The sequence below is a fragment of the Elephas maximus genome, chromosome 15, assembly GCF_024166365.1.
Source record: "Elephas maximus indicus isolate mEleMax1 chromosome 15, mEleMax1 primary haplotype, whole genome shotgun sequence".
NCBI lineage: Eukaryota > Metazoa > Chordata > Mammalia > Proboscidea > Elephantidae > Elephas > Elephas maximus.
In genome coordinates this window covers 88,522,315-88,549,071 of record NC_064833.1, presented here as the reverse complement: position 1 = coordinate 88,549,071, position 26,757 = coordinate 88,522,315, and the positions used below count along the sequence as shown (strand labels likewise).

The 26,757-nt window shown below is 40.0% G+C and overlaps 1 protein-coding gene across 3 annotated transcripts in view; it reads left to right on the top strand.

Annotated features, from left to right (window-relative positions):
* Positions 1-26,757, top strand: part of PRKDC (protein kinase, DNA-activated, catalytic subunit) — a 321,194-nt gene that overhangs the window by 144,024 nt on the left and 150,413 nt on the right. For all 3 annotated transcript variants that reach the window (XR_007513335.1, XM_049854457.1, XM_049854458.1), the window contains exons 41-46: positions 182-389; positions 1,419-1,597; positions 6,968-7,136; positions 7,816-7,881; positions 8,887-8,974; positions 10,028-10,176. Coding sequence is in view for 2 of the 3 variants with exons in the window: in XM_049854457.1 (XP_049710414.1) it covers positions 182-389; positions 1,419-1,597; positions 6,968-7,136; positions 7,816-7,881; positions 8,887-8,974; positions 10,028-10,176 (859 nt within the window). In the remaining variant the exon portion in view is untranslated. The remainder of the gene's footprint in view (positions 1-181; positions 390-1,418; positions 1,598-6,967; positions 7,137-7,815; positions 7,882-8,886; positions 8,975-10,027; positions 10,177-26,757) is intronic.

The window sequence follows — 26,757 nt, the reverse complement described above, 5'->3', positions numbered from 1 at the left end:
TGGGGATGAATGAAATAATGTAGATTGTGTGCAAATAATTTTGTATTCCATGGTGTTTGGTTATTTAAAGTTATGGTCGTAATTGGTAATTGCTGGAGTTCAGCTCTCCTGTTATTTAGTAGGCAATCATGAAACGTGTTCAAAGTGTGAATGTTCATGTAATTTTTCCCTTTCTCCTTAGGAGTTCGTGTGTCACACAATTAGCTCTTCTTGAAAGTGTGTACAGAATGTTCCAGAGGGATGACCTACTTTCAAATACCACCCGCCAGGCATTTGTAGATCGTTCTCTCCTCACTCTGCTGTGGCATTGTTCTCTGAGTGCTTTGAGAGATTTTTTTAGCAAAATCGTGGTGGATGCCATTGATGTGTTGAAGTCCAGGTTTATAAAGGTATCATATATATATTATTAAATTAAATATTAATAAGAAATTGCAAATCTCTTTGACCAATGTCATTAGAAATTGCATGTTTTGTCAAGTTGTCTCTACTGCACAAGGAGCATTACCTCTACATTTTGATAACAATATATGGCTGCATAGGATCTGTATTACTTTCCTGGGATGGCCTTAAAAAATTACCTCAATCTTGATTGCTTAAATCAAATTTATTCTTTCACAGTCCTAGAGGCCAGAAATCTAAAATCTGTTTCACTCTGCCGAAGTCATAGTGTTGCCAGGGCCACACTTACTCAGGAGGCTCTTGGGGAGAATTCATTCCTTTCCTCTTTCATCTTCTGGAGGCTGACAACGTTCCTTGGCTTGTGACTGCATCACTCTATGTATGCCTCCACTGTGACGTAGCCTCTTACTTTTCTGTCTAATATGCTTCTCCCTCTCATAAGGTTACATGTGGCTGCATTTAGGACCCTCCTGGAAACCCTGGATAATCTCTGTATCTCGAGAACCCTAATCACATCTGTAAAATCATTTTTTTTTTTTGCCATATAAGGTAACATTCACAGGTTCCGGGGATTAGGACATGGATACCTTTTGGGGAGACCGTTATTCAGCCTATCACAGAAACCTTTTGGGAAATAGTGAACTATCCAAATGGCACATTGTTAATGTAGACTTCAAAATAGTTGACTGTGTTGTTTTTTAATATGTTGAATTTTCACCTGTTGTTGCCATCCTTTTAATAAGATTCTGAGCAAGGGCCTTCTGTACACATTTCCTTGATCTATGTTCACTGTTTGGACATTGTATATTATTTCCTGCTGCTCAGTCACCCAGTATAGCACGTGGATGCTTCTGTCTACCTCTCACCCTGGACAATCACTTGTCTATTATTGAAGAGATTTTATATATTTTGACTGTTAAAATTATTTCTAAAAGGCATTGAGTATTAAATTTGATGGTTAATAAAATATTTGTTGTGTTTTATTACACCAAAGATAATTATTTGTTACCTTTTCTTAGCTAAATGAATCTACTTTTGATGCTCAAATCACCAAGAAGATGGGCTACTATAAGATGCTAGATGTGATGTATTCTCGTCTTCCAAAAGATGATGTTCATTCTAAGGAATCAAAAATCAATCAAGTTTTCCATGGCTCAACTGTTACTGAAGGAAGTGAACTTACAAAGTCACTTATTAAGTAAGATTTTATTTAATTTTGGGTTGTATTTGATCTGTTAATTTTTAATTGTGCTTTAGGTGAAAGTTTATAGCTCAAGATAGCCTCTCACACAAAAATTTATACTCACATTATTATGTGACCCTCGTTGCTATCCCTATAATGTGACAGCACACTCCTCCTTTCCACCCTGGATATTCCGTGCCCATTCAGTGAGCTCCTATCCCTTTCTACCTTCTCATCTCCTCTCCAGTCAGGAGCTGCCCATTTAGTCTTGTGTATCTACTTGAACTAAAAAGCTCTCTTCATGAGTATCATTTTATGTCTTACACTCCAGTCTAATCTTTGTCTGCAGGGTTGGCTTCGGAAATGGTTTTAGTTATGGGTTAACAGAGAGTTCAGGGGCTATGTCTTCTGGGGTTCCTCTAGTCTCGGTCAGACCATTAAGTCTGGTCTTTTTACGTGAATTTGAGTTCTGCAGCCCACTGTTCTCCTGCTCTGTTAGGGACTCTGTTGTGTTCCCAGTCAGGGCAGTCATTGGTGGTAGCCAGGCACCATCTAGTTCTTCTGGTCTCAGGCTGATGGAATCTTTGGTTTATGTAGCCTTTTGTGTCTCTTGGGCTAATATTTTCCTTTTGTCTTTGGTACTCTTCATTCCCCTTTGTTCCAAGTGGGTTGAGACCAATTGATGCATCTTAGATGGCTGCTTGCTAGCATTTAAGACCCCAGGTGCCACTCACCCAAGTGGGATGCAGAACATTTTCTTAATAAACTTTGTTATGCCAATTGACCTAGACGTCCCCTGAAACCATGGTTCCCAGACCCCCACCACCACTACTCTGTCCCTTGAAGTGTTTGGTTGTGTTCAGGAAACGTCTTAGCTTTTGGTTTAGTCCCGTTGTGCTGACTTCCCCTGTATTGTGTGTTGTCCTTCCCTTCACCCAAGATAATTCTCGTCTACTATCTAGTTGGTGAATTCCCCTCCCCTCTTCTCCCCTTCCCTCCTCACTCTTGGTTACAATGCCTCCCAGATTCTTCCATGCCATGAGATGTTTTGCAGATTCACCTTTGTTCTTTATCGTGGTGTAGTATTCCCTTGGGTGAATATACCATAATTTATCTATTCGTCCATTGATGGGCACCTAGGTTGTTTCCATTTTTTTGCTATTGTGAACAGTACTGCCATGAACATTGGTGTGCATGTATCTATTCCGGTGACGGCCCTTATTTCTCTAGGGTATATTCCAAGGAGTGGGGTTGTTGGATTGTATGGTACCTCTATTTCTAGCTTTTTAATGAAGCACCAAATCAACTTGCAAAGTGGTTGTACCATTTTACATTCCCACAAGCAGTGTATAAGTGTTCCAGTTTCCACAACCGCTCCAAAATGTATTGTTTTGTGTTTTTTAGATTAATGCCAGCCTTGTTGGGGTGAGATGGTATCTCATTGTAGTTTTTATTTGCGTTTCTGTAATGGTTAATGATTGTGAGCATTTCTTCATGTATCTATTAGCCACCTGAATGTCTTCTTTGGTGAAGTGTCTGTTTATATCCTTCGCCTCCTTTTTAATTGGGTTATTTGTCTTTTTGTTGTTGAGGTTTTGCAGTATCTTGTAGATTTTAGAGATTAGACCCTGATTGGGTATGTCGTAGCCAAAAGTTTTTTCCCAGTCTGTAGGTTGTCTTTCTACTCTTTTGGTGAAGTCTTTTGATGAGCATAAGTAAGTGTTTGGCTTTTAGGAGCTCCCAGTTATCTAGTTTCTCTTCTGGTGTTTGTGCATTGTTAGTTATATTTTGTGTTCTGTTTATGCCATGTATTAGGGCTCCTAGAGTTGTCCCTGTTTTTGTTTCCATGATCTTTTTTGTTTTAGATTTTATATTTAGGTCTTTGATCCATTTTCAGTTAATTTTTGTGCATGGTTTGCGGTATGGGTATTGATTCATTTTTTTGCAGATGGGTATTCAGTTATGCCAGCATCATCTGTTAAAGAGACTGTCTTTTCCCCATTTAGTGGACTTTCGGGCTTTGTCAAAATACCGGTTGCTCATAGGTGGATGAATTTAGGTCTGGATTCTCAATCCTGTTTCATTGGTCTATGTATCTGTTGTTGTACCAGTACCAGGCTGTGTTGACTACTGTGGTGGTATAATGTGTTCTAAAATCAGGTAGAGTGAGGCTTCCCACGTTGTTCTTCTTCAGTAATGCTTTACTTATCCGGGGCTTCTTTCCCTTCCATGTGAAGTTGACGATTTGTTTCTCCATCTCGTTAAAAAATGTCACTGGAAGTTGAATTGGGATTTTATTGTTGTTAATATATTTTTTTAAAGAAACTTTTTTTTTTTAATAGTTAAGTGAATATTGTTAGTTTCCCAGATCTTTGCAAGAAGCAGCTTTGTTGATTGCAAAGAGCTAGAAGCCATACCAAAAAACCTTGATTCAGACTCCTTTCTTCATTAGACAGGAAGCAGGTGCAAGGAGAATACTTCTCTTTTTCTCATGACACCCACTTTATATCTCTCATAGAATTGACAGACATAGCAGTTGCTTAGCACAAGCAAGGATCCCACGTTACCAATAACTTCTGCAGCTGAGGATGTAGAAATATCTTTTTTTTTTTACCTGACACCTTAAGATCGGAGGATTACATTATGAGGTCAAAGTTAACATGCTGCCTCTGGAGAAAGACTCCTGAAATTAAACCATCAAATAGGGGGTTCTCTCCGAAGGCACTTTGCGGCAGTTTCTGAGTCTTAGCCAAGCTGGCAACAAGCTGGCGACACCTGCCAAAGCCAGGAAGGAGGATCCTCTCTTTGGGCCATCCATTGAACTGTTTGATCGTCAGGGAGCCTCCAGCTGAAACGGTTTGTTAGAGCAATAGATGAAGCCACTGGCAGTGTCACAGCATATTTGTTATTTGCCTCCAGGCTGGCCTCTGTTTAACCCAGAATCTTACTCTGGCTACCTTAGAGTGTGGACTTTGATATTAGACTGACCTGGGTTTGAGTCCCTGGTAACTGAGCCAGACAGTTGCCTTAGGTTTTTTGTTTTTTTTTCAGTTTGTAGTTTTTATTTTATGATCAAGTTAAGCGAGAAGTCCTTAGCTAGAATCTCAGTCAGTCTTAATTTTAATTTCTTCCCCCTTCCCACATCTGATTAGTTTCTGGGTTTTCAGTCTTGCTTCGTAGCACCTCTTTGAATCTGTTTTTCTCTTTCCACTGACTTAGCGTACTTCACTCTCTCATAGACGCGTTGTCGTAGCTGCTTAATCCAATCACCCTGTTTCCTCTTTCTCCGTCTCTCTTTTCTTTTAAATAATATTCTATTGAGTTTTAGGTGAAAGTTTACATGGCAAATTAGATTCCCCTTTAACATTTTTTTTTTTGGCAATTGTTTGTGACATTGGTTACAGTTTTTACAATGTGTCAGCATTCTCATTATTTCCATTTTGTGTATTCTTTTTCCATTGATATAGCTTTCCTTTCCCTCCTTGACTTCTCATTTTTTGTATTTGGGTAAATGTTGACTGTTTGGTCTCGTACAGTTGATTAAGGGAGCACATCACTCAAGGGTGTTATTATTTTATAAGCTAATTTATTATTTGGCTAAATGATTTGGTAATGTTTTTGAGGCATGTAATTTTATGTGTGTATAATATAAATAAATGTTTTATTTAAACACTGAAATACCCAGCCTCTCACAGTTCTCTGCATACCATCTGTTGTCTTGACACCCTTCTGCCTGCTTGTAAGGTCCTCATACCAGGTTTCCTTTGGCTGACTTAGAACTCAAGATCCAGCTCTGATAGTTTCTCCCCAAACCTGCCTTTTCTTGGCTCTTTAGACAGGGCTGCTGTCCTTCCTCCTGTGTCCGTATCTCTACTTGTCTCACTTGTTACTGTCTCTGTACCACCTGTGTGTGTTGAGGTCCACTGTCCTTTTTTCTGTGTCCATGTCTCTATCTCTACTTGTCTCATTTGTCACTGTCTCTGCACCACCTGTGTGTGTTGAGGTCCCCTGTCCTTCCTCCTGTGTCTGTCTCTCTACTTGTCTCACTTGTCACTGTCTATGCACCACCTGTGTGTGGTGAGGTCCACTGTCCTTTCTCCTGTGTCCATCTCTCTACTTGTCTACTTGTCACTGTCTCTGCACCACCTGTGAGTGGTGAGGTCCATTGTCCTTCCTCCTGTGTCCATATCTCTACTTGTCTATTTGTCACTGTCCCTGCACCACCTGTGAGTGGTGAGGCCCACTGTCCTTCCTCCTGTGTCCATCTCCCTACTTGTTACTTGTCACTGTCTCTCCACCACCTTTGTGTGGTGAGGTCCCCTGTCCTTTCTGCTGTGTCTGTATCTCTACTTTTCTCTCTTGTCACTCTCTCTCCACCACCTCTGTGGTGAGGTCCACTGTCCTTCCTCTTGTGTCTGTATCTCTACTTGTCTCATTTGTCACTGTCTCTGCACCACCTGAGAGTGGTGAGGTCCACTGTCCTTTCTCTCATGTTCATAACTCTACTTGTCTCACTTATCACTGTCTCTGTACCACCCGTGTGTGGTGAGGTCCACAGTCCTTCGAGGTATGTCTGTATCTCTACTTGTCTCACTTGTCACTGTCTCTCCACTACCTCAGTGGTGAGGCCCGGTGTCCTTCCTCCTGTGCACATATCTCTACTTGTCTCACTTGTCACTGTCTCTGCACCACCTCAGTGGTGAGGCCCAGTGTCCTTCCTCCTGTATGCGTATCTCTACTTGTCTCACTTGTCACTGTCTCTGCACCACCTCAGTGGTGAGGCCCAGTGTCCTTCCTCCTGTATGCGTATCTCTACTTGTCTCACTTGTCACTGTCTCTGCACCACCTCAGTGGTGAGGCCCAGTGTCCTTCCTCCTGTGTCCATATCTCTACTTGTCTCACTTGTCACTGTCTCTGCACCACCTGTGTGTGGTGAGGTCCACTGTCCTTCCTCCTGTGTACATATCTCTACTTGTCTCACTTGTCACTGTCTCTGCAGCACCTGTGAGTGGTGAGGTCCACTGTCCTTCCTCCTGTGTCCATATATCTACTTGTCTCACTTGTGACTGTCTCTGCACCACCTCAGTGGTGAGGCCCAGTGTCCTTCCTCCTGTGTGCGTGTCTCTACCTGTCTCACTTGTCACTGTCTCTGCACCACCTCAGTGGTGAGGTACACGATCACTGCCTTTGCTGGGAGAGGTGAGTGGTAAGTGGATGTGGTCGTGCGCTCACCTTGCGCTCCCTGCCAGTGCCAGCCTTTCAGGGTATGGCACGGACCCGATGCTCAGGGAGTGTGTTCTGGATGAGGCTCTCTCTCTGGTGGTGTCGGGCCGGAGCAGCAGCTCCACGTTTGATAATGAATTTTATTGTGCATTTGCTCTGCAGATCGTGCTATGATGCATTTACAGAGAACATGGGAGGGGAGAGTCAGCTGCTGGAGAGGAGAAGACTTTATCATTGTGCTGCATACAATTGTGCCATTTCTCTTGTCCGCTGTGTCTTCAGCGAATTAAAATTCTACCAAGGTTTTCTGTTCAGTGAAAAACCAGAAAAGGTAGGCCTCTCCTGCAGGTTCACCTTTGCTGTCATTGTAGGATTTGAGAAGTTAGACTACGCCACCTTCAAAAGTTTTGGTATAGTATGTGGTATGTATGTGTGTGTGTGTGTATGTATGTATACATGTATGTATGTATGTGTATATATATAGTTGTTTTTGTGTGCCATCAAGTCAACTCCGAGTCAGTTTCATTAGTTAGCCCAGACTTGAATTGTCCCATAGGGTTTCCTAGGCTATAATCTTTATGGGAGCAGATCGCCAGGTCTTCTCTCCTGCAGAGTGGCTGGTGAGTTCCAACTAATAACCTTTCGGTTAGCAGCCAAACACTAAACCATTCTGCCACCAAGAATCCCTATATATACTTACAAAAATTGTATTTATATAGCTGTATATATTTTGGAGTCCTGGTGGTACGGTGGTTAAGAACCTGGCTGCTAAACAAAAGGTCGGCAGTTCGAATCCACCAGCTGTTCCTTGGAAGTCCAGTGGGGCAGTTCCACTCTGTCCTATACGGTTGCTATGAGTCAGAATTGACTCAGTGGCGATGGGTTTAGCTTGGTTTTATATATATTTTAAAGCTGAAGTTCTTCTCTGTGTAGTATTGATTCTATAATAAACATCAGTTAATTAAAGCATTCTACTATTCACGTTTTTATATGATTCTTCGGATTTACAGAACTTGCTTATTTTTGAAAATCTGATAGACCTGAATCGCTGCTATACATTTCCTGTAGAAGTTGAGGTGAGTAGAAAGTTTCAGTGTTCCTGAACTAAAAAAGTTTTATCAAGCCGTTGTAGAGGGAAGCATCCATTATGTTGAACATATTATATTGCCGGTATTTAAGTCTGCTTAAACTTCAAAACTTGACAGTTTCATTAGTTAGCCCTGAGGTAGAATCTCAGACAGCTACAACCAAATTCATCAGAGCTTGATGTTTCCCACTCTTAACCTGTATGAGGAAGCAAATCCCAACAAAAGGAGCAGTCAGGATATATCTCAGAAGTTGTTTCTGATTAAATCCCTCCGATCAAAGAAGCTGAGCCCCTCCTGGTACAGAGCCCTGCTCTGTCACCCTGGTGGTGACTCGGGGATAGTGGGGTGCTGTGAGCAGAAGGAACGGGGTGCGTAAAGGAGTCACGGTCACGGGCAGACATGAGGGTTGGTGAGGAAGTGTTCTGTTGGAAATAGGAAGTTCTGCCAGGAGCCAGGCTCTGCCCAGGGCCTGTCCACACTGGGGCTCAGTTCTCTTTCCTCACATTCACTCAGGCTGCTGGCCCAGACCACACTTCAGTTGTTCCTGGGTTCAAACAAGTGGGTGCTTCCTGTTTTAAGCCCTTTTGGAACAAGACGAGGAATTTTTTTCTAAGCACATATTCAGTGAACTAAAAAACAAATATAATGGCACTGATTTATTTAGCATCCAAGCACTTGTTATATGTTAATTGTGAAGTTTACCACAGCTCTGTGAGGTACTATGATATACCACAAGTTTATGTTGTGGAAACGGAGGCTCAGAATTCCAGTGTAAATGTTGTGCTCAGTCCTGTCTTCAGAGCTGCGTGCCTCCACAGTTCTCTGTGAGGACCACACTTAACCCTCTTTTTTGTGGATATTTTTGAAAGCTTTTAAATTTAATTATAGTTTTATTTAAAAATAATTTTCCTTTTGCCAGATTGTTACTGAAACAGAAAAAGCATGATTATGATTTTAAAAAGTTTTAAATTGTGTATGTGTTTTGCCTAATAGGTCCCTATGGAAAGAAAGAAAAGGTACATTGAAATTAGGAAAGAAGCCAGGGAAGCAGCAAGTGGGGACTCAGGACATTTTCAAAATGGTGAGAAAGGCTCTAATAGTTGATACTTCTTATGTAAATAGAAAACACTTTAACCCAAAACATTGAAATTGAGCTTGAACAAAGTTTTGTTTTTTAGTGGCAAATGGAATTACATCTTGAAAGAAATGTGAGTGGCTTAACTTACCTGCCTAAGAAGATCTCAGAGTGGAATATGAGGATGGGCAGAGGGGCTCAGACATGTTATACTTTTTATAAAATGCAGCCCGTTCATGAGAAAGATTAGCTTGATACCTGTGTGTTTGCATGTGGATAATCTAAGTTAAAGTAGAAGTCTTACCATGGTTTCTGCCTCCCTTGGCACAAAGCTGCCAGGCCCTCCTCACTGGTTGATTGCGTCTGTGGCCTCCTGGCCTCCTGCTCTCCTTCCTGCTCATTCCTCTTCAGCCCCAGGGGCCCTGCTGGTCCTTGCCCCAGGCTTGCTTCTGTCCCAGGGCATTTGAGCTTGCTGTTCCTTCTCTGTAGAATAATCTTGGCCCCATGTATCAGCAAGGCTCACAACATTTGTTTAATGTCAAACTCTCAAAAACGTTCTCCCTGTCTACCCTGTTTGTAATTTACCTTCTCTTCCTCTACATCCCTTGTTTCAATTTTTGCTTGATTTTTCTTCATGCCTTTTATCACCATTTCTCAATTAGAGGATATGATTTGGACCAGTTTTCTAAATCCCTTATATCTTTTGGTATTTCTCAGTAGTATTTTTTTCCACATTTATGTTAGACTCTGTGGGCAAAATATTGTATACCATCAGAATTTTAATTGCAGAGATATTCTGTTAATCATGGAAACTCTAAAAATTAGATCCAGTTTAATTTAATGTCATTGTCCTGACAGTAGAGAATAACTCCTGATGATGACAAAACAAAGGGAGGCATTTTCCCCATTTCCTTTATGCTTTGCTGGTCTGGAATGGGCCAGGATCACAGGATTGATATTAAAAGTATTCTTTAGTTTAAATATCATTTGACCCTAGAGACATATATTTCTTACTGATGATGTTTGAATAGATGAATTTCCTTTTTCTTTATATTTCAGATGGTCCTCAGTATATATCTTCATTGTCATATTTGGGAGACAGTAGCCTGAGTGAAGAAATGAGCCAATTTGATTTCTCAACTGGAGTTCAGAGCTATTCATACAGTTCCCAAGACACCAAGTCTACTGCTGGTCACTTTCGGAGACGGGTGATTACATTTCACAAATTCAAAGAATATTCCACATTGCTGAAGTTAAAAAGAAAAGATTGTCACAGCTATGCCCCACATTGTTACAAGGCAAAGCCAGTTCTTAGTCCAGCAGTAGTCCTGACAGAGTAGTGTTAACTTGGAATATTTGCCAAGATCCGAGGCTCGACCTTTAGTCCTGTGGACTCAGAAACTGGATTTTATCAGCACAGGAAGGAATTGTCTCTCAGGAAGCCAGATTCTCCTTAGTCAGACTCCCTAAGATTAATGTTTTAAATCAGAATGCCATATAAGGATTTCCAGCAAGAAGTGTAACAACCATACAGACCCAAATGCTTGTTCTGGCCAACTGTTATACCCTTTCTGAGGGAATGAAGAAGTCTTTCAGACTGTTTAATGTCATAGACTCAGACACCGGAGTGTGTCCATATTTACACAAATAGCCTAACCCTTAAAGAGTAAATTCTTGGTGTTGGAGGCGTGGTCTGTTCCATCAGATTGGGCCAGGGAGATAGATGATTATTTTAGAAGCAGCGTTTTAAATCTTTTTTTCTTTAAGTCCCAGCCTCTTCTCATAGTTGCTTTTACATTCCCACTGACTAAGTTGTACCTGCATCTCACACTTAACTTCTAGCTTGGATTAATCTCTTTCTTTCCAGGAGAAGGGCTGCCATCCGTTTGTTTTCTCTCTGTGTTTGTCCCTCTATCTCTCACTCTGTCTACCAGACTTGCAGAGCCTTTGTATGTTCTCAAGTCCCTTTTCATCACACATGGTATGTCTGTCTGCTCACCAGTAGAAGCTCCTGTTCAAACACTCCTTTATGAGCATGCTAGCCTTCCTTGAAAAGAGCTGTTCTGGTAGGGCAGGTAGGACCAAGTCACCTATGTGTCTCCCTTCTCCATCATTCTTTTTATTATGCTTTAGGTGAAAACTTACAGCTCAGGTTAGTTTCTCATAAAAATTTATTCACACATTGTTATATGATCCTAGTTGCTATCCCTATAATTGACAGCATACTCCTTTCCACCCCGGATTTCCCATGTCCATTCAACCAGGTCCTACCCCTTTCTACCTTCTCATCTCCTCTCCGGACAGGAGCTACCCATTTAATCTCGTGTATCTCCTTGAACTAAGAAGCACACTCTTCACGAGTATCATTTTATATCTTATACTCCAGTCTAATCTTTGTCTGCAGAGTTGGCTTCAGGAATGGTTTTAGTTATTGATTACCAGAGAGTCCGGGGGCCATGTCTTCTGGGGTTCTTCTAGGCTCAGTCAGACTATTAAGTCTGGTCTTTTTACATGAAGTTGAGTTCTGCACCCTGCTTTTCTCCTGCTCTGTCAGGGACTCTCTGTTGTGTTCCCTGTCAGGGTGGTCATTGGTGGTAATAGGGCACCATCTAGCTCTGGTCTCAGGCCAATAGAGTTTCTGTTTTATGTGGCCCTTTTCGTCTCTTGGGCTTAATATTTTCCTTGTATCTTTAGTGTTCTTCATTCTCCTTTGCCCCAGGTGGGTTGGAACCAGTTGATGCATCTTAGATGGCCGCTTGCTAGCTTTTAAGACTGCAGATACCACTCATCCAAGCGGGATGCAAAACATTTTCTTAATAAATTTTGTTATGCCAGTTGACCTAGATGTTCATGATACCATGGTCCCCAGACCCCCGCCACTGCTACTCTGTCCCTTGAAGTGTTTGGTTGTGTTCAGGAAACCGCTTGGCTTTTGGTTTAGTCCAGTTATGCTGACTTTCCCTGTATTGTGTATTCCCCTTCCCTTCACCCAGGATAATTCTCCTCTACTATCTAATTAAATTAGTGAATATCCCTTTCCCTCCCTCCCTACCTTCATAACTATCAAAGAATGTTTTCTTCTGTGTTTAAACCTTTTCTTGAGTTCTTATAATAGTGGTCTCATACAATATTTGTCCTTTTGTGACTGACTAATTTCACTCAGCATAATGCCTTCCAGCTTCATCCATGTTGTGGGATATTTCAAGGATTCATCATTGTTCTTTTTCACTGCATAGTATTCTTATTGTTTGTACTTAGTGTAATTTGTTTACGCATTTGTCTGGTCACGGACACCTAGGTTGTTTCCATCTTTTTGCTAGAGTGGACAGTGCGGCAATGAACATGAGTGTGTATATATCTATTCATGTGGTAGCTCTTATTTATCTAGGATATATTCCAAGGAGTGGGATTGCTGGGTCTTATGGTACTTCTATTTCTAGTTTTTAAGGAAGCGCCAAATCTATTTCTGAAGTGGTTGTGCCTTTTACATTCCCCCCAGCAGTGTATAAGTGTTCCAGTCTCTCTGCAACCTCTCCAACATTTATTATTTTGTGTGTTTTGGTTTAATGCCAGCCTTGTTGGAGTGAGATGGAATCTCTTTGTAGTTTTGATCTGCATTTCTCTAATGGCTAATGATCGTGAGCGTTTCCTCATGTATCTCTTAGCTACCTGAATGTCTTCTTTAGTGAAGTGCCTGTTCATATCCTTTGCCTATTTTTTAATTGGGTTATTTGTCTTTTTGTAGTACAGTTTTTGCAGTATCATGTAGATTTTAGAGATCAGACGTTGATCAGAAATGTCACAGCTAAAAACGTTTTCCCAGCCTGTAGGCGGTCTTTTCACTCTTCTGGCGAAGCCTTTGGATGAGCATAGGTGTTTGACTTTTAGGAGCTCCCAGTTATCTGGTTTCTCTTCTGCATTGTTAGTAATGTTTTGTATACTGTTTATGGCATGTATTAGGGCTCCTGGCATTGTCCCTATTTTTTTTCTGTCATCTTTATTGTTTTAGATGTTGTATTTAGGTCTTCCTCCATTTTGAGTTAGTTTTTGTGCATGGTGTGAGGTATGGGTCTTGTTTCATTTTTTAGCAGATGAATATCCAGTTATGCCAGCACTGTTTGTTAAAGGAACCGTCTTTTCCTTATTTAGCAGACTTTGGGTCTTTATCAAATACCAGCTGCTCATAGGTGGATAAAGTCATGTCTGGATTCTCAGTTCTGCTCCACTGGTTTGTGTATCTATTGTTGTACCAGTATCAGGCTGTTTTGACTACCATGGCGGTATTATAAGTTCTAAATTCAGGTACTGTGAGGCCTCCTCCCACTTTGTTGTTCTTTTTCAGTAATGCTTTACTTATCCGGTGCCTCTTCCCTCTCCATAGGAAGTTGGTGATTTGTTTCTCCATCTCATTAAAAAATGCCATTGAAATTTGGATCGGGATTGCATTGTATCTGTAGATGGCTTTGGGTAGAGTTGACATTTTCACAATGTTGAGTCTTCCTATCTGTGAGCAAGGTATGTTTTTCCACTTAAGTAGGTCTCTTTTAGTGTCTTATAGTTTTCTTTGTATGGGTGTTTTATGTCTCTGATTAGATTTATCCCTAAGTATTTTATCTTCTTGGGGGCTATTGTAAATGGTATTGATTTGGTGATTCCTTCTTCAATGTTCTCTTTGTTTTTGTAGAGGTATCCAACTGATTTTTGTATGTTTATCTTGTTTCGTGATACTCTGCTGAAATCTTCTGTTAGTTCCAGTAGTTTTCTTGTGGATTCTTTGGGGTTTTCTGTATATAAGATCATATCATTTGCAAATACAGATACTTTTACTTCTTCCTTACCAATTTGGATGCCTTTTACTTCTTTTTCTAGCCTGATTGCTCTGGCTAGGACCTCCGGCCTTTCTCAGTCATTCCTAAGGGCTTTGTTTTGTAAAGTGACACACTTTTTTTTTTTTTTTTTGTTTGAAATAATTTCTAATTTACAGAAGAGTTTCAAGAATAATACAGAAAACCCCTTGAACCCTTCACCCAGATAATGCTGTCAGGATTGTCCAGTTATCTCAGTAGTGCCCTTGAAGCAGAGGATCTAGCCCCAGACCACCGGCTGCTCCCAGCTGTTGCATCTCTGATTTCTTTCAGCCTGGAACAGCACCCTGTTCTCTCCTACCCTTTGCCACCATGGTATTTTGAATATAGCAGGCCGATCCTTTTGTAGAACACCCTCAGCTAGGGCCTACCCCTCACAGCCAGGCAGCGCTTTTTGGCAGGAAAGTCATAGCAGCCTGCTGGGTTCTCCTGTAGGCTTTCAGCTGTCCTGTGATGTTGACCTGTGCTTCAGGGGGAGACAAAGTCTTGTTCATCATCCCACCGTCACCCACTAGTTTTTAGCATTGACTGATATCTCTTCCTTGAATTATTACTGTGCTATTTACTAAATGGTGATGTTTTCAGCCCTTCATTGTGTCTTTACATATTAGTTGGCATCTTTTTGTAAGAAAGAGGCTTGCCATCACTGTTAATTATTTTGGTGCTCAAATTGTCCCAAGTTTGACCAGTGGGAGTCCCTTCAACTGGCTCCTGTGTCCTTTTTTTTTTTTTAATAGTCTTATACTCAGAGCAAGACATATAGCATTTCATCAATTTCTACATGTACACCACAGTGACATTAATGACAGCCTTTAAGTGGTGCAACCATTCTTGCTATTTTTTCCAAGTTATCCCACCACTGTTAACATACATTCAATGCACTCTAAGCAGAAACTCTTACTTTTCCCCTCCTTCCCGCCCCTTTACTTTTGGATTCTATATATTTTCTTATTTCATATAAATGATATCATACGGTATTTATTGTTCTGTGTCTCATTCCGTTTGCTCAGCATGATGTCCTCTAGGTTCATCTGTTGTGGCATGAATCCGGAGTTCATTCCTCCTGATGGCTAAGTAGTAGTCATTATATATACATGCCATATATTGTTTATCCATTCATCGGTTGATGGGCATTTCGGTTGATTCCTACGTTTGGCTATTGTGATTAGTGCCTCAGTGAACACTGGTGTACATGTGTCTGTTCATGTCACTGCTTTCAGGCCGTTTGGGTATATACCTATGAGTGGAATTGCTGGATCATGTGGTAGGTAGTTCTGTGTTCAACTTTTTGAGGAACCGCAAATTGTTTCCACAGTGCCTGTACCAACTTACAGTCCCACCAGCAATGGATGAGGGTTCCTATGGATGGAGGTTCTCCACAATCTCGCCAGCACCCAGCATTTTCTGTTTTTTTTTGATCATTGCCATTCTAATGGGAATGAGGTGATATCTCATTGTGGTTTTGATTAGCATTTCCCTTATGACTAATGAAGGAGCCCTGTTGGCGAAGCAGTTAAGCACTCAACTGCTAACGGAAAGGTCGGCAGTTCAAACCCACCAGCTGCTCCATGAGAGAAAGATGTGGCATTCTGCTTCTGTAAAGATTACAGCCTTGGAAACCCGATGGGGCATTTCTACTCTATCTTATGGAATCACTGTGAGTCGCAGTCTACTCGATGGCATGCAAGAACAGCAAAGGCTAATGACTTTGAACATCTTTTTTTATGTGCTTTTTTGGCTATTTGAACATCATCTTTGGTGAAAAGTCTGTTCAAATCCTTTTCCCATTTTTTAAATTTTGTTTGTCTTTTTGTTGTTAAGTTGAAGAAGTGTTTTATAAATGTTGTATATTAGACCTTTATCGGATATATGGTTCCCAGTGATTTTCTCCCACTCTGCAGGCTTTCTTTTCACTTTTATGATAAAGTCTTTCGATGTACAGATGAGGTCCTATTTGCCTGTGTATGCGCCCTAGTGGCACAGTGGTTCAAACCTACCAGCTGCTCCTTGGAAACCCTATAGAAACCGTCCTCCTCTGTCCTATAGGGTCACTGTGAATCAGAATCAACTGATTGGCATTGTGTTTACAGGTTTTTTTTTTTTTTTTTGTCTCTATAGTCTTTTTTTTTTTTTTTCATTTAAAAAATGTAACTTTTATTATGGAAAATTTCAAACGTACATAAAGTAAGCAGAATATGTCTATAATGTCTTTTGCTGCTCTTGCTTTTGTTGTCATATCTGATAGCCGATCACAGAAACCTCAGTCCTACAGCTTCACCCTGTATTTTCTTGTATGAATTTTATGGTTACAGTTTTCACATTAGGTCCTTGATCCACTTTGAATTGTTTTTGTGTGTGGTTTAAGGGCTGGATCTTGGTTCATTCTTCTACATATCCAGTGGATATCCAGCTTTGCCAGCACCACTTATTGAACATGCCCTTCCTTCCCCATTGGTAGAATTTAGCACCCTTGTCAGCGAACCGTAGATGTGTGGGTTTATTTCTGGACTCTCAGTTTTATTCAATTCCATTTGTCTGTATGTCTGTCAAAGAGCCCTGGTGGTGCAGTGGTTAAAGCACTCGCTGCTAACTGAAAGGTCGGTCAGTGGTTTGAACCCACTAGCTGCTCTGCAAGAGAAAGGTGTGGCAGTCTGCTTCTGTAAAGATTTATGGCCTTGGAAGCCCTGTAGGACAATTCTATTCTGTCCTATAGAATTGCTGTGAGTCAGAATAGACTTCAAGGCAATGGATTTGGTTTGGGATCTATATCTCTATCATTAATATCAATACCAGGCAGTTTTAGTTACTGTACCTTTATTATATGTTTTGAAGTCAGCAAGTGTGAGTCCTCCTACTGTATTTTTACTTCGGATTGCTTTAGGTGTTTGGGGTCCCCTCCCCTTCTTATAAATTTGAGGATTGACGTTCCCCTTTCTATCAAGAAGGCTGTTAGAATTTTGATGAGGAATGCATTGAATTCGTAGATTGCTTTGGATAGTACAACATCTTAACAATATCAAACCTTCCGGTTCACGAACACAGAATGTCCTTCCATTTATTTAGATCTTTTTTGATTTTTTTTAAAAATTGCTTTTATAATGGTGTTTAAAAATTTTTAAATAATTTATTTTATTTTTATTGTTATTGAGAATATACCCAGCAGAACATGCACCAGTTAGACAATTTCCATACGTACAATTCAGTGACATTGATTACATTCTTTGATTTGTACGACAGTTCTCACCTGGCTTTTTGAGTTGTTTCTCCTTTATTAACATAAACTCACTGTCTCCTAAGTTTCCCATCTAAACTTTGAAGTTGCTGTTGTCAGTTTGATCCCATATAGATAGATCTTAAAAGAGTCCTGTAGGATCACTATGAATTGGAATCGACTCCATGGCAATGGGTTTGATTTTTTTTGGGGGGAGGTTAAAAGAGCACAGTGCTCAAGGCAGACATTCTTTACTAGTTAAGCTAAGCTATGACCAAAAAAAACCCGATTGCCATCGAGTCATTTCTGACTCAGAGACCCTATAGGACAGAGTAGAACTTCCCCATAGGGTTTCCAAGGAGCAGCTGGTAGATTCAAACTGCCAACCTCTTGGTTAGCAACCAAATTCTTAACCATTGTGCCACCAAGGCTCCTTTAAGCTAAACCATAGTTTAGTTTTAAGAAGTCTTTAGGTAATATTTCTGGTTTAAGGCTTAAAGATTATCTCAGGGCAATATTTACAATGGTTCAACCAGCCTCCATGTCCCCAGGAAGTCTGGATCTGATGAGAATTTGAAATTCTGCATTTTTCCCCTTTTGATCAGGACTCGGCTACAGAATCTTTGATCAAAATATTTGGTATTGGTAGCCGGGCACCATCCAGTTTTCTAGTCTAATGGCAAAGGAGGCAGTTGTTCACGGAGGCAATTAGCTACACATTTCATATCCTACTCCTATTCCGGACTATCTTTCTTCCTCTGTTGATCCAGATGAATGTAGACCAATTGTGCTTTGTATCTCCTCTTGCAAACATTTAAGACCTCAGGCACTGTGCAGTGAACTAGGAGGAAGAACAAACACACTAAACACAGTATTTGGCCAATTGATTGGGATGTTCCATGAAACCATGATCGTCATCCTCTAAACCAGTGAACTAAATCCACTGAGGTTCTGATTGTACATCATCAACCTCAGCAGCTGCTTTTTCTGTCTTGTTTTAAACATATTTATCACACAGTTTTTACCAGTTCAACTTTTCATAAGTTTGCAACTTATTGACGGGCAGCAATTACAGTAATCGGCTATACAACCCTACCTTTAATCAGTGCTATTTTTCCATCACCGTAAACTGAAACTCAGTACTCCGTAAACAATAACCTCCCTTTCCCCCTCCCTCTTGCCCCTGGTAACCACTAGTTAACTTTGGTCTGTATATATTTGCCTGTTCTTATTTTATTATATAAGTGAGGCCTTAAAATATTTGTCCTCTTATGACTGACTTATTTCACTCAGCATAATGTCTTCAAGCTCTATGCATTTCTTAACATGTATCAAGATTTCATTTCTCCTACTGGCTGAGTAGTATTTTATCATATATATGAACCACATTTTTTTTTAATCTTTTTTTTGTTTATTTGTTATTATATTTTAGATGAAGGTTTACAGAACAAGTGAGCTAATCATTGAAGAGTTAGTATACATATTGTTTTATGATACAGACTAACAACCCCACAACATGTCAACACTCTCCCTTCTTGACCTTGGGATCCTTATTATCACCTCTCCTGTCCCTTCCTGCCTTCTAGTTCTTGCCCCTGGGCTGGTGTGCCCCTTTAGTCTCATTTTGTTTTGTGGGACTGTCTGATCTTTGGATGAAGGATGAACCTCAGGAGTGGCTTCATTACTGGGCTATATCTGGAGGCCATACTCTTGGGGTTTCTCTAGTCTCTGTCAGGCCAGTAAGTTTGGTCTTTTTTTGTGTGAGTTAGAATTTTGTTCTACATTATTCTCCAGCTCTGTCTGGGACCCTCTGTTGTGATCCCTGTCACAGCAGTCAGTGGTGGTAGTAGGGCACCATCTAGTTGTACTGGACTCAGTCTGGTGGAGGCTGTGGTGTTGTGGTCCATTAGTTCTTTGTGCTGATCTTTTCCTTGTGTCTTTAGTTTTCTTCATTCTCCCTTGCTCCCGAAGGGGTGAGACCAGTGGAGTATCTTAGATGGCCACTCACAGGCTTTTAAGACCCTAGACACTACTCAACAAAGTAGAATGGAGAACATTTTCTTTGTAAACTATATTATGCCAATTGAGCATTATCTTTTTAAAAAATTTTTTATTTACTAGTGATAGGAAGGTGTCCCTTTTTTTTTTTTTTTAATAATTTTTATTGTGCTTTAAGTGAAAGTTTACAAATCAAGTCAGTCTCTCACACAAAAACCCGTATACACCTTGCTACCAAAAAAAAAAAAAATACACTCCCAATTGCTCTCCCGCTAATGAGACAGCCCGATCTCTCCCTCAGCTCTCTCTTTTCGTGTCCGTTTCTCCAGCTTCTAACCCCCTCCACACTCTCATCTCCCCTCCAGACAGGAGATGCAAACATAGTCTCAAGTGTCCACCTGATCCAGGAAGCTCACTCCTCACCAGCATCCCTCTCCAACCCATTGTCCAGTCCAATCCATGTCTGAAGAGTTGGCTTCAGGAATGGTTCCTGTCCTGGGCCAACAGAAGGTCTGGGGACCATGACCACCAGGGTCCCTCTGGTCTCAGTCAGACCATTAAGTCTGGTCTTATGAGAATTTGGGGTCTGCATCCCACTGCTCTCCTGCTCCCTCAGGAGTTCTCTGTTGTGTTCCCTGTCAGGGCAGTCATCAGTTGTAGCTGGGCACCATCTAGTTCTTCTGGTCTCAGGATGATGTAGTCTCTGGTTCATGTGGCCCTTTCTGTCTCTTGGGCTCGTTAATTGCCTTGTGTCCTTGGTGTTCTTCATTCTCCTTTGATCCAGGTGGGTTGAGACCAATTGATGCATCTTAGATGGCTGCTTGCTAGCGTTTAAGACCCCAGACGCTACTGTTCAAAGTGGGATGCAGAATGTTTTGTTAATAGATTTAATTATGCCAATTGACTTAGATGTCCCCTGAAACCATGGTCCCCAGACCCCTGCCCCTGCTATGCTGACCTTTGAAGCATTCAGTTTATTCAGGAAACTTCTTGGCTTTTGGTTTAGTCCAATTGTGCTGATCCCCCCTGTATTGTGTGCTGTCTTTCCCTTCACCTACAGTAGTTCTTATCTACTATCTAATTAGTGAATGCCCCCTCCCGTCCTCCCTTCCTCCCCGCTCTCGTAACCACAAAAGAATGTTTTCTTCTCAGTTTAAACTATTTCTCAAGTTCTTATCCTAGTGGTCTTATACAATATTTGTCCTTTTGCAACTGACTAATTTCAGTCAGCATAATGCCTTCCAGGGTCCTCCATGTTATGAAATGTTTCACAGATTCGTCACTGTATATGTATCACATTTTGTTTATTTATTCGTGATGGGCATTTAGGTTGTTTCTACCTTTTGGCTATTGTGAATAAAAAGCTGCAGTGAACACTGGTGAGCAATTAACTGCTTGAGTCTCTGCTCTAAGGTCTTTGGGGTATATATCTAGGAGTGTAATTCCTGGGTTAGATGGTAATTTTATGTTTACTTTTTGGAGGAATTGCCACATTGTTGTCCACAATGGCTGTACCATTTTGCATTCCCACCAGCAATGGATAAAGGTTGTAGTTTCCCAACATCCTTGCCAACATTTGCTATCTTTTGTTTTTTAGTCTAAGCTGTCCTAGTAGGAATGAAGTGGTATCTCATTGTGGTTTTGATTTGCATCCCTTTGATGGATAATGATGCTGAGCATCTTTTTATGTGTTTGGTGGCCATTTAAATGTCCTCTTTGTGAAATGTCTTTTCAGGTTTTTTGCCCATATTTTCATTGGGTTGATTGTCTTTTCTTTGTTCAGTTATTGAACTTTTATGTATATTTTGGTTATTAGATTCTTATTGGATATATGATTTCTGAAGATATTTTCCAAGTTGGCAGCTTGTCTTTTCACTTTTTGGGTGAAGTCTTTTGATGAACAAAAGTTTTTAATTTTTATGTGGTCCCATTTATTTGTTTTATCTTTTCTGTTTTTGTCTTTCTTTTTGTATTAGATAATCTAGTGTAAAAAGCTAGGCCTGACACTGTTGCCCCTCCATTTTCTTCTACGAACTTTATGAGTTTAGTGTTCACATTTAGGTCCTTTATCCTTTTTGGATTTGTTCTGGTGTGAGGCATATATCTTGTTTCATTTTTCTGCAGGTGGAAATCCAATTTTTCTAACACCATTTATTGAAAAGACTCTCTTTCCCCATCAGATGGACGGACTTAGCACCCATGTAAAAAGTCAGTTCACCGTAGATGTGTGAGTTTATTTATGGACTCTCAGTTTTATTCCATTGGCCTTTGTGTCTATTGTCACACCAGTTCTAGGCTGTTTTGATTACTGTAGTTGTATAACATGTTTTAAAATCAGGAAGTGTGAGTCCTCCTATTTCGTTCTTCTCTTTCAACATTGCTTTAGCTAGTTGAAGTCTCTTGCCATTCCATATAAACTTGAGGATTGGTTTTTCCATTTCTGTAAGGAAGGTTGTTGGAATTTTGATCAGTATTGCATTGAAATCTGTAGATCGCTTTGTGTGTTACTGACAAGTTAACAGTATTAAGTCTTTCTGTAAGTAAACATGAAACATATTTCTATTTATTTAAGCCTTCTTTACTCTCTTTCAGCAGTTTTATAATTTTCATTGTATAAGTCTTTCACATCCTGGTAAAATTTATTCCTATGTATTTTCTTCTCTTAGATATTATTGTAAATGGAATATAGTTTCCCTAATTTCCCTTTCAGATTGCTCATTGCAGGTGTATAGAAACCCAAGTAATTTTTGTTTGTTTACCTTGTACCCTGCAACCTTGCTGAATTCCTTTGTTAGCTCTAGAAGCTTTCTTGTGGACTCTTTAGGATATTTTATATTTAGGATCATGTCATTTGCAAATAGAGATAATTTTACTTCTTTTCCAATCTGGATTCCTTTTTTTGTCATATTGCTCTGGCTAGGACTTCTAATACAATATTGTATTAAGAAAAGATTGAATAGAAGTAGTGAACATTTTATCTTATTGCTTTGGATAGGACATCTACTACAATGTTGACTAGAAATAGCGAGAGCAGGCATCCTTGTCTTATCCTCGATTTCAAGAGGAAAGCTCTCAGTCTTTCTCCATTACGTTTAATATTGGCTGTTGACTTTTCATATATGCCCTGATTCATATTAACAAACTCATCGTCTATTACAATGTTCTTGGGGGCGTTTATCAAGATATGGTGCTGGATTTAGCAAATGCTTTTTCTGCTTCCATTAGAGATGATCATGTGGTTCCTTTCCTTTGTTATATTCACGTGGTATATTACATTGATTTTCTAATGTTGAACCATCCCTGCATTCCTGAAATAAATCTTACCTGGTCATGTTGTATGACTGTTTATATGCTGTTGGATTCTGTTCGTTAGTATTTTGTTGGGGTTTTTTGCATTTATGTTCATTAGAGATACTGGCCTGTTGTTTTCTTCTCTTCTGGTGTTTTTGTCTTATTTTGGTATCAGAGTTATGTTTGCTTCATAGAATGAATTGGGGCGTAGTCCTTCTCTACCTTTTTGAAAAGTTTAACCAGAACTGTTGTCAGCTCTTCCCTAAATGTTTGGTAGAATTCCCCAGTGTTGGGAGGTTTTTGATCACTGATTTAATCTCTTCACTTATTATGGGTCTGTTGAGATTTTCTCTTTCCTTTTGAGTTAGTTTGAATCAGTTGCGTCTTTGAATTTTTTTAGCAGTGCTTTATAGTTTTCTGTATACAGGACTTTTCGTTTTCTGGTTAAATTAATTCCTAGATATTTTATTCTTTTATATGCTATTATTAATGGTAATATTTACTTAATTTCTTTTTGCTCTTGCAGATTGCTGTTGTTTAGAAACCCTACTGAATTTTATGAGTTGTCCTTGTACCCTACCACTTTGATGAATTCATTTATTAGTTCTAATAGATTTCTTGTGGATTCCTTTTAGAACTTTCATTTGCTGATATGGCAAAACTCAAAATGAGAAGAAACAGCTGCAAACTTCAATTAATAATCAGAACATGGAACATACAAAGTACAAATTTAGAAAAATTGGAAGTCATCAAAAATGAAATGGCACACATAAAAATTGGTATCTGAGGCATTCGTAATCTGAAATGACGTTGCACTGGCCATTTTGAATTGGACAGTCATGTGGTCTGACGTGCCAAGAATGACAAAGAGGAATGGCGTCGTATTCATTGTCAAAAAGAGCATTTCAAGGTCTGTTTTGAAGTATAATGGTGTCAGTGATAAGATAATACTCATATGCCTACAAGGAAGACCAGTTAATATAACTGTTATTGAAATTTATGTACCAATCTTTAATGCCAAAGAAGAGTAAATTAAAGATTTTTACCAACTTATGCAGTTTGAAATTGATCAAACATGCATTCAGGATACATTGTTAATTACTGGTGATTGGAATGCGAAAGATGGAAACAAAGAAGAACGACAGGTAGTTGGAAAATACGGCCTTGATAGAATTGACACCGGAAGTCACATGATAGAATTTTGCAAGACCAATGATTTCTTCACTGCAAATACCTTTTTTAACATCATAATCAGCGACTGTACACATGGACCTCACCAGATGGATAAAATAGGAATCAGATCAACTACATTTATGGAAAGAGATGATGGAAAAGCTCAATATCATCAGTCAGATCAAGACTGGGGCTAAGACCATCAGTTGCTCAAATGCAAGTTCAAGTTTAAGCTGAAGAAATTTAAAACAAGTCCATGAGAGCCAAAGTACAATGTTGAGTATATCCCACCTGAATTTAGAGACCATCCCAAGAATAGATTTGCCTCATTGAGCACTGATGACCGAAGACCAGACGAGTTGTGGAATGACATCGAGGACATCATGCATGAAGAAAGCAAAAGGTCATTAAAAAACTGGAAAGAAAGAAAATCTCAACGGATGTCAGAAAGGATGTCTGAATCTTGCTCTTGAATGTAGAGCAAATAAAGTGAGCTGAATAGAAGATTTCAAAGGGCAACTCCAGAAGGAAAAGTAAAATATTTTAGTGACATGTGCAAAGACCTGGAGATGGAAAACCAAAAAGGAAGAACATACTCATCATTTTCAAACTATAAGAACTGAATAAAAACTTCAACCCTTGAGCTGCAATATTGAAGGATTCTATAGGCGAAGCAGGAAGCATCAAAAGATAATGGAAGGAGTATACAGTCACAGTACCAAAAAGAGTTGGTCAACATGCAACTATTGCAGGAGGTAGCATGTGATCAAGAACCGATATATTGAAGGAAGAAGCCCAAGCTGCACTGAAAGCATTGGCAAAAATCAAGGTTCCAGGAATTGACGGAATACCAATTGAGATGTTTCAACAAACAGATGCAGTGCTGCAGGCACTCACTTATCTATGACAAGAAATTTGGAAAACAGCTACCTAGTCAACTGACTGGAAGAGATCTGTATTTGTGCCCATTCCAAAGAAAGGTAATCCAACAGAATGTGGAAATTATTGAACAATATCATTAATATGACATGCAAGTAAAATGTTGCTAAAGATGATGCAGAAGTGGTTGCAGCAGGTTCAACAGGAAACTGCCAGAAATTCAAGTCAGATTCAGAACAGGATGTGGAACAAGGGATATCTGCTGATGTCAGATGAACATTGACTGAAAGCAGAGAATACCAGAAAGATGTTTACCTGTGTTTTATTAACTGTGCAAAGGCATTTGACTGTGTGGATCATAACAAATTATGGATAACATTGTGAAGGATGGCAATTCCAGAGCACTTAACTGTGCACATGCAGAGCCTGTAAATAGACCAAGAGGCAGTTGTTCTAACAGAGCCCAGGGGATACTGCGTGGTTTAAAGTCAGGAAGGGTGTGTGTCAGAGTTGTATCCTTTCAGCATACTTAGTCTGTATGCTGTGCAAATAACATGAGAATCTGGACTATATGAAGAAGGACAGGGCATCAGGATTGGAAGAAGACCCATTAACAACCTTTGATATGCAGATGACATGACCTTGCTTGCTGAAAGTGAAGAGTTGAAGCACTTACTCATGAAGATCAGAGACTACAGCCTTCAATACGGATTATACGTCAACACGAAGAAAACAGAAATCCTCACAACTGGACCAATAAGCAACACCATGACAAACAGAGAAAAGATTGAAGCTGTCAAGGATTTCATTTACTTGGATCCAGAATTAAGGTTCGTGGAAGCAGCAATTAAGATATCAAATGACACATTTCATTGGGCATCTCTGCTGCAAAAGACTTCTTTAAAGTGTCGAAAAGCAAAGATGTCACTTTGAGGACTAAGGTGCACCTTACCTAAGCCATATTTTCAGTCATCTCGTATGTATGCGATAGCTTGTCAATGAATAAGAAGACTGAAGATGAAGCGATGTCATAGAATTATGGTGTTGGTGAAGAATATTGAATATACAATGGAACGCTAGAAGAATAAACAAGTCTGGTTTGGAAGAAGTGCTCCTTGGAAGCCAATGTGGCGAGACTCCTTGTCATGTACTTTACGCATGTTTCAGGAGGGACTAATCCCTGGAGAAGGATATTATGCTTGATAAGGTAGACAGTCAATGAGAAAGAAGAAGACCCTCAATGAGGTGAATTCTTACACAGTGGCTGCAACAGTGGGCTCAAACATAGCCAATGGTTGTGTGCATAGTGCAGTACCAGACAGTGTTTTGTTCTGTTGTACATGGGGTCACTATGAGTCAGAACTGACCCGGAGACACCTAATAACAAAAAAATGCATAGAATCATGTCATCTGTGAAAAGGGGTAGTTTTACTTCTTCTTTCCCGATTTGGATACCTATTATTTTTTTCTTTTCTAGTCTCTGGTTAGGACTTCAGAATGATGTTGGACAGCAGTGGTAAGAGTGGACATCCTTGTCTTTTTCCTGATCTTAATGAGAATGCTCTCAGTCTTTCTCCATTGAGTGTATTGTTAGGTGCGGGCTTTTCTTAGACGCCTTTTATTATTTTGGCAAATTTCCCTTCTATTCTTGTCTTGTTGAGTGATTTTATCTCAAAAGGGTGTTCCTAACTCCTTTTGACATGTCTGTATCATTCTTTGGGCCCTTGTTTGGGGTTATTCTCCTCCTCTCTCTGTCCTGGCCTTGGAATAGGCCATTTCATAGGAAGCCCTGTTCTTTGGATCAGAGTGGTGGGATGCTGCTTCTAGGTCTAGAGGACAGAGACAGGAAATATGTACACATGTATGCACACATTTACACATACAGTGGCATACTTGTGACTGTGTTTATTTCTATATTTGTCTATTTATACATATATAAAACGCAGATAACCAAACACGTTGCCATAGAGTCAGTTCCGACTCTTAGAGACCCTATAGAACAGAGTACAACTGCCCGATTGAGTTTCCAAAGCTGTGAATCTTTATGGAAGCAGACTGCCATATCTTTCTCCCATGGAACAGCTGGTGGCTTCGAACCACTGACCTTCTGGTGAGCAGCTAAGCACTTTAAGCAATGCACCACCAGGGCTTCTTTATACACATAAACTCATCCTATAGCAACTCTATAGGACAGAGTAGAACTGCCACATGGAGTGTCCAAGGAGCATCCGGTGGATTTGGGCTGCTAACCTTTTGGTCAGCAGCTGTAGCTCTTAACCACTGCGCCACGAGCCTCCTTTATAGATACATATGCATATATGAAACCATGAGTTCAGAGGCGTACATCTGATTCCAACCCAGGATTCTTTCTG